Consider the following 10,913-nt stretch of genomic DNA (forward strand, 5'->3'; position numbering starts at 1 on the left):
GCAGCAGCTTCATATACAGTCTGAATAGGAGTGAAACTAGAAAACATAAACAAGACACAGTAAGATGCATAGTCAAATCACAGGGTTCTGTGTAAACTCCTCATAACTACAATGCATCAGTAAAATAGACTTTCAAGTGCACAGTAGAGCAGCTACTAGATATGTCGATGGTAGAATGGAAATATACAGAGCTAGAGCTCATTTACACACTTAAAAACTTCCTTAACTCTTACCTATGATAGTAACTAATGAAGATAATACATAACAATGACATATTGTACTGTCAGTACCTTTTGCAGACTACAGCTCTCATGACTCAACTACAGTAAACAGGCCATGTAGCTGAGCTAACAACAACATCATACGAGGCTCTTTAAAATAACTTCAAGAAAGACATTGTTCTATGTTCTGTATGAAACCAATATTCACAGACAATGCTTTCGAAGGCATAAACAAAAGGAAGGATTGCAACAGATGGATACTGAGGCTTATGCAGCAAAATGTGGCTACAGGCTGAGACTAAGGCACTGACCTCCTGCTCCGGGTCAAAGTGCATATTCACACAAAACAACTAAAGGCACCAAGAGGGGGCTCTAATTCACCAAACTAAAGACAGAACACTAAGATAAGCTAACTGTGTCCCGGCACCACCTCTAGCTCATACTTTATGAGAAATAAGAGTGATACTGATTGTCTTATCTGGCTCATGACAACAGCAGCAAATACGCAAACTTTCCTAGAATGTCTAACTTTTCCTTTACAAATGAGTTTTGCTTGTATTGATTGTTGCATAAAAGCACAAAATAATCATTGGAAAATCCAATTTACACTCGTTGAGTGGGGCACCACCATCGGGGATATTAATTTTGATATCAATATTCTGCATTAATATCCACACTGTAAATTTTCATCAGTCTGATATCTAAGATCGTGATTTCTCCACCCAGGGATCTGGCTCACCATTGCAAAGAAACACACAAAACTGCTGGGTCTACAAGTGTATTTACAATTTATTGATTACTAAAGTGAATATAGATATAGAGTGAAAACATGTGAAATAAAAATAAAACAGAAGTGTAAAGATGATCAAACTAGCATGGTGAACTAACAGCAGGTAAAATGAGTAGGGTGATCTGGTGGAGGTTTAGTCTGTAACTGTAATCTATTTGTACTGAATTTGGAGATATCTATCGATGGTGAAATTAAAGTTTACTTATGTCATCATGAACCCTTGTCACGAACAGAATGTTAAGACCAGCCTGCTGTTTGTTGCGGCAGCTGCAGACTTGGCTGGAATCCAGGCAGCTGGGTTGTGGTGGTAACCATGGAAACACAGGATCCAGGTGGATTCTCCTGGCGGCCGCGTCTCTGGTTAACATGGTGATGGATTCTGCCGGTGTCTCAGCAGTTCAGCTTTAGTTGAGTTGCAGGTTTCATTGCAGGCGGTCGTGTGATCTGCAGGCCTCTCTTGCGGGTTGAGGAAAAATAATCTCTTACGTAGCCTACTTATTGTTTTCTGGATAACTTTAGAGGAGGCTGGTGTCGGCCAGATAACTCTAAAACTGTCAAAAATCTTCAGAATAAAAACACAGGATTGTCAAAAATTAGTTCTAAGTATTCAGATATTTTTGTTCCTTTGACTTAACTTGACGTAGCTTGGTTTAAAGAAATAAAGAATCACTTACGTGTCTAGATAAAAGAAAAAGTTGCTTGCGGAACATGTGGTTTTCTATTCTCTTGAGGATAGTATCAGGTTTACAGGTGGAGTGAGGTGGTCTCAGCCAATCAGGATTCATTGTCCTCACTTTCTTTGTCTCAGTTAGAACGAAATATGATCTCTTAATAAACTCTAAATTATTCATCTGGAATACTTGCGCGCATATCACATATTCACCTTCCACCATGATTAAGTAAGACATTGTACAAGATGAGATATAACTTGGTGGTGCTAATACTTAAAGAAAGACAATGTGTTAATACAAACATGGATCAAAACACATTACTCGCAGATCTTAAGACAATTAGCTGATTAGCTGCAAAAGAATAAATTGTGTTCATCATCAGTAATAAAACATTAGAGGATTGTGTGCAAGGTTGTCCTGGAATGTGACATAATTTCCAAGCAGAGGTCTGGTGTGGAGAAAGATAAACAATGGAGGAGACAGGACCTAGGACCTAGTTTGTTGCAATAGAATGAAGATTTGAAGAACGTTTATTTATAAGTTTCGGATGAACTGGGGTCCATTAGAATAGATTCTCCTGAATGGGCCATATGACCTTTGACCTTTGGCTTGGGAGGAAGAGTTCTGTATCTGCTTCTTATCACACATTGTTGGGGAGGTTGAAGAGAAGATGGGGGTTCAGGTTCCAGGCTGATGTCAGGCTGATGCCAGATGTTGCCACATGATGTGAAAAAAAATCCCCACACAGTCGGTGTACCATAGTCTATTTAGTAATCAGTAAAAAGAAAGTTACACTGCTTCAAAAGAAGAGGGACATTTCTGTTTCCTGTTTGTAATACAAAAACAGGCAGATTTGGAAAAATAACTTTAGCTCTTATCAAACTGGCCTTTCTTGCAGGAAAGCTGTTTCTCCTTAACACAACATCACCAGTATCTCACTGTGTGGTAATGGACCCAAGGTAATTTGAACAGCTGTAACTGTTGGGGATTACAGTGAAATTCACAAAAGGACAATATCAACTGATAAAGACAAATAGCTCCTACAGACAGCACAGTGGAGTGAATTACAGGAACTGTATCATCTTCTTTAAATTGGTGATTCACATGCCACCCACACCACCCCAATGCTTGTACAAGGTCAATAGCAAAGACTTTGGCGAGATGGGATCTACATTTCAGGTAAATACTACTTGCAGTTAAAGATGTTGCATTCAAGAGTACCATCCAGTATTATGGTCTCGGGTCCAGTTAACTGGAAGTGAATCTACAGGCTTTCAAATATAAACTGAGATCTGGATATCAGCACAGTTGATCTATATACATGCCCAGACTATTGTTTCTGTATTGTGTACCTGTTTAAATATATAGCTTGTTTTTTTAGCAATACCTCTGAGGATATCAATGTCAATCTGTCCGTCAGTCAGCTGCATTGGTCCAGACTGAAATCTCTCATAAGCTACTAGGTGGATCACCAGTCATAGTTCCTAATGACTTGGTGACCTGCTGACTTTTTGTCTAGCACCACCATGAGGTTCACATTTGTGTTGTTGTGCAAAATATCTCAACTAGAAGACAGATTTCCATGAAGTTTGATAAACACAACAATCTGTAATAACTTTGATTAACAGCAGGTCAAAGTTCTAGTTTATCCAGAGCATTGGTGTATGACCAAACATCAGATGACGCACGAACCAGCTACTTATCACTCCTTCATTCTGTGCAATATTATTTCAAAGTGTGAAATATCTGTAGTCAATTGAATCTTACTGTAATGTATATAGTCCCTGTGTATATTGTTCTCTTGTTTCTAATATGTATATATTGTCTTCTTTATATCATGTTTTGTATTTTACCAATACTGATGCCTTTTTCTATTTTGCTATCTTTGTATGTTTGAATCCTGATTGTGCCTGCTTTTAATTTCACATTTACTGAAAATGATCATAACATGTGTTCTACAAGGTGACATGGTGGTGCAGTGGTTAGCAGCAAAAAGGTTCACCCAGAGCTTTTCTTTGTGGAGTTTCCATCTTCTCCCTGCGCCTGCATGAGTTCTCTCCGGGTACTCCAGCTTTTTTCCAACAGTCCAAAGACATGCAAGTTAGGTTAATTGGTGATGCTAAATTGTTCGTAGAGTGTGAATGTGAGTGTCAATGGTTGTTTGTCTCAGTATGTCAGCCCTGTGATAAACTGTTGATATGTCCAGGGTGTCGCCAAGTGTCAGCTGGGATGGGCTCTGGCCAACTCGCAACCCGTAACAATAAGCAGTATAGATAATAGTAATGGATGGATGTTCTTCAAATACAAGCAAATCATAAAATATAATCAAATAATTTAAGGTCTGTTTTATTCCACCTCATTACCCCCCACCCCCCAGCCCAACCACAGGAAATTGATAGGATTCTGACCCAAACTTGCTTTCCTGAGATTCCTCCTGATAAGTTAATAATCATATTGGTTTAGGCTCTGTTCACTAGTAGGTGGACATTTTCTTGTATTTTCTTTTCACTGAACAGAGAGTTCTGCTCCAACAAAAATAAATACCCCTCCCATACTCAAAAACTGTACCACCTTATAAAACCCTCAAAATCCTCAAACTTAGATGACCATAGAGATACACACTGTCAGTCTTTCTTTTTTACTTACTGAGTGATCATTTTACACACGGACACCAGCCATGGCCAACACACAGACAAAAACTGTGGATGTCTTTAAATCTGTTGTCTACAGGATTCCTGCTCTTTTCTACGAGACAGAAAGTAACACTCTTCTAGCCTTTGCAGAGCAGAGGGAGACAGAAGCTAATTGCACTGCGAAAGAGCTGGTTATGAGAAGAGGAACACTGAAAGATGAATCCCCTGGTGTGAAGACAATTGAGGTAAACAAATCCCATAACCTGTGTCATTGTTGGCTGAATTACATGTGAATATACAGTATTTATACAGTATTATATAGTATATACAGTATTTATTTCAATTCAATTAAAAATGCTTTGTTTTATTTACACACCTCTGAATAATATCTTTTTCAGTGGTCAGAGCTCAAAACAGTGGTGGAAAAGGCAAAACTTGACAACTACCGTCCTCTGAACCCCTGCCCAGTGTTTGAGAAGAACACGAAAACACTTTTCCTGTTTTTCATTTGCGTTGAAGATCGTGTGGAAGAGCAATGGCAGATAAAAAACCGCACCAACAAGGCCCGTCTCTGCTACATTACAAGCGAGGATCTTGGACAAAACTGGAGTGAAGTGACAGATTTGACATACACACTGGGCGAAATTAAGAACTGGGCCACATTTGCTGTTGGGCCAGGCCATGGTCTTCAAATGAAGAAGGGTAGATTGATTGTTCCTGTCTATGCTTATGTTTGCAGCAGCTCAAGCAAGTCTAATGAGGCTACTTCATATGCATTCGCCCTGTACAGTGATGATAGGGGCAGCACATGGAAGTTAGGCCAAATGCTTCAAACACAATCAGGGGAATGTCAAATGGCAGAGATTTTTGATGGAGACTCCAAAAGCTCCATCTACTGCAATGCCCGTAGTCGGGGAGGCTGGCGAGTGGAAGCTGTCAGTGAAAATGGTGGAGCTGATTTTCCCACATTGAGCAATGCTACAAAGCTTGTTGAAACTGATTCAGGTTGTCAGGGAAGTGTGGTCTCATTTCCAGCTCAAGATGAAGGTGCAGAGGGTGACCCAAAGTGGCTGCTTTACACTCACCCAAGCAACAAGTCCAAAAGGACTGATTTAGGAGTGTATGTGAGCAAATCCCCAAAGGATCCAAGTAAGTGGAGCAAACCCTGGATCATTAACAGTGGACCCAGTGGTTACTCAGACCTGGCTTACATTGGTAATGGTTGGTTTGCATGTCTGATGGAGTGTGGGGTGAAGAAAGAAACAGAGCAGATAGCCTCTGTGGTTTTTAGCTACAAGGACATCAAGTCAGGCATTGGACAGTAAATATCCATTGTCTTTGATTGACAAGACATGACTCTGTTGTTATACCATAAATTACATTTTTCTTCCACATATGGGACTTCAAAGTAACCTGCTGTTTAATACAAGTAATGCTACTGCACTGAAACCCTATTTACAACTGATGAATATATTACATGCTGGAAAATTATTCACAATCAAAGTTATATTTACATGCCATATTCGCTAAAATGATTAACAACCATTTACAAATACAGTTAACCTTGAGTTGCTTACATTTTCATTTTGTTTTGATTTTCATTTCAGCTCTAACAACCACAACACTTATGTATAATACTGCGCTGACATTTTACTGTACTTCTCAAATGTGTATTTACAAAGATGCTACATTTACCCAGAGGTTGTGTTGTTTATAAAATGTAAAGAGTAAAATACATTTTGACAAATAAATTGAGTTTTAAGAACTTTCACAACTAATTAGGTGATGGAAACAGCAGGAAAAGTACTTCCTGTTTTTTGTTGATATTTAACACCATAGCCATTGTGGCAAACATGTTGTCATTCATCAACATCACCTAATTATATAAGAATAAATGCTTAGTTTCAGTCAGGGAATGTTTGAGAAACCATAATAAAAGTAATCACATTGACTATCAGTAAGAAACTGTTGTTCCTCTTTTTCATGGGAGGATGATCTCGACCAGACCAGAAACTGAAACATTTTCACTTTTTACCTTATTTTAATTGGGTATAACTGGAATTACTGAGATGTTTAATTGTCAAAATAGACTGGAAATTTTTGTTTATTTGACCTTTTCTTGTGACAGTTGTGACAAACTTAAAATGCGCTGCAGTGTGCTGAAACACATTTTAAGGCTTTGTGTGTGTTTGCATTATGATATATTGATTTGTTTGTTTGAATCCTGGTTATTTCTAATTGTACTTTTACATTTACTATATACAATGGCACATGTTCTTTGAATACAAGTAAATAATAAAAACAATATAATCTAACGTATGTTGTTGCCACCTGATTATAATTCCCATAGTTCAACACATTAAAAAATGAGTAAGTTCTTCAGAAATGAACAATGAGGTTTAGGCTGAAATAAAAACAAAGACCCCTCCCTCACTCACAAATAGCCACACTGTCCTATAAAACCATCCACAGTCAAACTTTGATGGTTGTAGAGATACACACTGCAGGTTTTTCTTTATATATTGAGTGATCATTTCATACAAAGACACACACTGTGGACAGTGTAACTTTAAGGGATGTCCAACCACAGAAACAAATTGCCTTAAAATCTCATGTACACAGGATTCCTGCTCTTTCCCACAACAGAGAAAATAGGTTTCTGGCTTTTGTAGAGCAGCAGAAGACTGCAGATGATACCAGAACAGCACATCAAAAAAACAACATGTAAGACCCTCCAACAATAACATTACAACAACAGACACCCAACAACATCACCATCAATCAGGAATTTAGTGCAACAATGAAGATGACACACCCTCATGTCTTCAAGATATTTTCAGCAGAGCTATGCTAGAAGGTACAAAGGATCTGTGGTTACAGGAAGTCCATAGAGGTTGTACCCTATACCTCCATCCTGATGGTAACAACTTGTATTTACCATAAAGAGGGTGTGATACATCACCTATTCTATGAGATAGAAGGTGAAACTCTTCTAGCCTTTGCAGAGCAGAGGGAGACTGCAGATGATGCCAGTATAAAGAACCTGGTTATGAGTAGAGGAACGCTGAAGAATGAATCCTCTGGTGCAAAGACAATTGAGGTAAACAAATTCGATCAACTCTGTCACTGTCGGCTGTATTACATGTGAATATACAGTATTACTTTTAACTCTATCAGAATTGCTTTGTTTTATTTACACACCTGTGAATAATATCTTTTCTAGTGGTCAGAGCTCAAAACAGTGGTGGAAAAGACAAAACTTAACAACTACCGTCCTATGAACCCCTGCCCAGTGTTTGAGAAGAACACCAACACACTTTTCCTGTTTTTCATCCACATTGAAGATCGTGTGACAGAGCAATGGCAGATAAAAAAACGCACCAACAAGGCCCGTCATTCCAGGGGAATGTCAAATGGCAGAGATTTTTGATAGACAAAAGAGACAAAAGCGCCATCTACTGCAATGCCTGTAGTCAGGGATGCTGGCAGTGGAAGCTGTCAGTGAAAATGGTGGAGCTGATTTTCACACATTGAGCAATGCTACAAAGCTTGTTGAAACTGGTTCAGGTTGTCAGGGAAGTGTGGTCTCATTTCCAGCTCAAGATGAAGGTGCAGATACAGAGGGTGACCCAAAGTGGCTGCTCTACACTCACCCAAGCAACAAGTCCAAAAAGACTGATTTAGGAGTGTATGTGAGCAAATCCCCAAAGGATCCAAGTAAGTGGAGCAAACCCTGGATCATTAACAGTGGACCCAGTGGTTACTCAGACCTGGTTTACATTGGTAATTGTTGTTTTGCATGTCTGGTGGAGTGTGGGGTGAAGAAAGAAACAGAGCAGATAGCCTCTGTGGAGCTGTATCATCTTTAAATTGGTGATTCACATGCCACCCACACCACCCCAATGCTTGTACGAGGTCAGTAGCAAAAGACTTTGGAGAGATGGGATCTACATTTCAGGTAAATACTACTTGTACTATTGTTTCTGTATTGTGTAACTGTTAAAATGTTATATGGCTTGTTTTTTAGCAATACCTCTAAGGATATCAATGTCAATCTGTTGGTCAGTCAACCGCATTGGTCCAGACTGACTGGGTGGATCACCAGTCATAGTTCCTAATGACTTGGTGACCTGCTGACTTTTTGTCTAGCACCACCATGAGGTTCACATTTGTGTTGTTGTGCAAAATATCTCAACTAGAAGACAGATTTCCATGATGTTTGATAAACACAACAATCTGTAATAACTTTGATTAACAGCAGGTCAAAGTTCTAGTTTATCCAGAGCATTGGTGTATGACCAAACATCAGATGACGCACGAACCAGCTACTTATCACTCCTTCATTCTGTGCAATATTATTTCAAAGTGTGGAATATCTGTAGTCAACCGCATTGGGACTAATAAAGAATTATCTTATCAGCCTCAACTATGCTTTACATTTATTGCTATATAAGATGCTTATCTAAGCTGGTGACCATAATAAAAATTATACCTGCTAAATATCAGCATGTTAGCATTGTCATTTTGCACATGTTAGCACGCTGACTTAAGCTGAAAGCACTGCTGTACCTACTGCCTCACAGAGCCACTAACATGGCTGCAGACTCTTGTCATGTTAATATATGTGCCTGGGACTCCCTGGAAAATAGTACTGATACTGAGTGGGTTATCCAGAAAGTAAACTGAGTCTGTATAACAAGATGTCATTGGCCAAGTGATAACATATGCATTTTAAAATTCTAAAGTGCCCTTGTCATGTGTCAAATGTCCCTTCATTAAAGAACGTCACAAAGCCTGAAGAGGTCCAGGTGTTTGCTCTGGTTCACTTTTCCAGATGTTCTTCTTCTTCTCAGAATCCAACTGTGAATCTTTCCCCTGTGTGTCATTTTGTTGATCATTAAACTAATTTTCTGGGAGATGTTTGGAAATAACAGGCTCACATGCAAAAACCCCTCACTGGACAAGAAACACAGAAACACACACAAAGACAAATTCTCAAATGTGTTAGATGAGTTAATGGTTGACTGAGGTGAGCTGATTACGTCATGTCTCTGGGTCTCTGCTTTGGCTGCTTCCAGTGTCTGCTTGTTTAGAGGTTGAACGCAACTGGAAAAATAGGACTATTTTTGCAATCCTCTCATTTTCTGCTAATGTTGTCAAGCCCTGACTATAATCAGACACATTTTCCCCATCACACATCCAACAGCTCTGAAAGAGAGCCCAGGATCTCTTGAGTAGCATTAGGCTTACTGATCATGGTTATTTGGATGAAACATTGTCTATGGAAATAAACTGGATTCTCCCCTTCACTTTATACTCCTCTGTCATTCCCTCTTGGCCTTTGTTTCCAGATGTTCCACTCACTTTCTTTGTCTTTTGTATGGGCCCATTTCAACCAGGAAAAGAAAATATAATGAAAAGTTAGTCAGGATTTTTAAAAATCATCAAAATCCAAAATGATGACATATAATGTCAAACTTGCTATGCCATTCTACTCTTTCAATAAAGTCTCTCTCTCTTTTAGTAAAGACATATGGATACGGTTTGAGATGGTGGGTGGCTCTGCTGTATGCCTCTGTCATCTGTTTATTTCAGGTTTTAGGGATTGGAGAGGGGTCCCCTTTCTTCACTACTCCATCACACTTCCTGTCACAGGGCTCATGCTACACTCGTCTCAGGGGCCATGCTCACACTTCACATGACTGACTTTAATGGGCCACACTCCGTGGAGATATATGGAGTTTCTTTTTTTCTTTTAAAGAAAGGAACATGACTGTGAGCACACATATGTGCTGTAATTGAATAAAACTCAAATATGACTGAGCGTGCCAGGAAAAGCAAAGTGCTCCCTGTGGGGTTATTTAGGTGGAAGGCAGCTGTTTGCAGATGGCAGAAGATCTGCTATGAGCCACATCACACTAAAACCAGCAGTTAAATCCTGGGAACACATTTAGCCAGTGTCCTCTGGAGCAGATAAAAATTGCTACAGTACAGAGAAAAAAAAATGTTCCCACCTCCTTAGCAAGACTGCATTGTAAAATCTACTGTATTTCTTGTAAAAACACAGATAACTGTATAAAAATGCAATAGGTAAAACTTATGTTGACGGACTGAAATAAATGGCCTTGCAACTTTGCATGTTTCAGAAATTTTGAGTTACTTTGACTAAAATGTCAAATTTTAAACCTGAAAATGTGAGATCATTATAAATATTGCACATACAGTTTGGGTTTCTTCACCACTTGTGAGCAATGCTGCTATGTATACATGTGCTTGATAGAACACTCTGTCACAATCATCACTGCAGATTTAAGATTCTAATATCTCATTGATATGCTATTGATTTTTAATGCCAACAACTTTCACATTTTTTAAGTTGGTTTCAAATTTGCTTTCACATTCAGCCTCACTCTAAAAATCTCTGACACATGCAGATACAAACATTTAATCAATTATAAATGTAATTTGTACTGAATCATACATATATCATATATATGATAGCTGTAGTTCACACGTAACTGCATTTTGCATAAAAAAAACATATATGATGAGTTTGTTGCATCTAACAGATAAACTCCACTTGAAGGTAGGCTATACC

At 38.8% G+C, this 10,913-nt stretch overlaps 2 protein-coding genes across 2 annotated transcripts; both read left to right on the forward strand.

Moving 5' to 3' along the window:
* The first annotated feature begins 4,232 nt into the window (after positions 1-4,232).
* LOC108900974 (sialidase-3-like) lies at positions 4,233-6,673 on the forward strand. The gene is made up of 2 exons (XM_018702267.2): positions 4,233-4,560; positions 4,714-6,673. The coding sequence occupies exons 1-2, from the start codon at positions 4,360-4,362 to the stop codon at positions 5,638-5,640; spliced, it is 1,128 nt and encodes a 375-aa protein (XP_018557783.1). The 5' UTR covers positions 4,233-4,359; the 3' UTR covers positions 5,641-6,673.
* A 559-nt stretch (positions 6,674-7,232) lies between these two features.
* LOC127140518 (sialidase-3-like) lies at positions 7,233-8,184 on the forward strand. Its single transcript, XM_051068473.1, has 3 exons — positions 7,233-7,415; positions 7,539-7,731; positions 7,793-8,184. The coding sequence occupies exons 1-3, from the start codon at positions 7,233-7,235 to the stop codon at positions 8,182-8,184; spliced, it is 768 nt and encodes a 255-aa protein (XP_050924430.1).
* Positions 8,185-10,913: the final 2,729 nt, after the last annotated feature.

Source organism: Lates calcarifer, unplaced genomic scaffold (genome assembly GCF_001640805.2).
Source record: "Lates calcarifer isolate ASB-BC8 unplaced genomic scaffold, TLL_Latcal_v3 _unitig_4613_quiver_1509, whole genome shotgun sequence".
NCBI lineage: Eukaryota > Metazoa > Chordata > Actinopteri > Centropomidae > Lates > Lates calcarifer.

Bases quoted from the DNA above. Each gene is read 5' to 3' on its own strand.
- LOC127140518 (XM_051068473.1), top strand. From the start codon at position 7,233: ATGGTAACAACTTGTATTTACCATAAAGAGGGTGTGATACATCACCTA. The intron at 7,416-7,538 runs GTAAACAAATTC...TATCTTTTCTAG, and splicing joins CTGGTGCAAAGACAATTGAG to TGGTCAGAGCTCAAAACAGT. The intron at 7,732-7,792 runs GCAGAGATTTTT...GCCTGTAGTCAG, and splicing joins TTCCAGGGGAATGTCAAATG to GGATGCTGGCAGTGGAAGCT.
- LOC108900974 (XM_018702267.2), top strand. From the start codon at position 4,360: ATGGCCAACACACAGACAAAAACTGTGGATGTCTTTAAATCTGTTGTC. The intron at 4,561-4,713 runs GTAAACAAATCC...TATCTTTTTCAG, and splicing joins CTGGTGTGAAGACAATTGAG to TGGTCAGAGCTCAAAACAGT.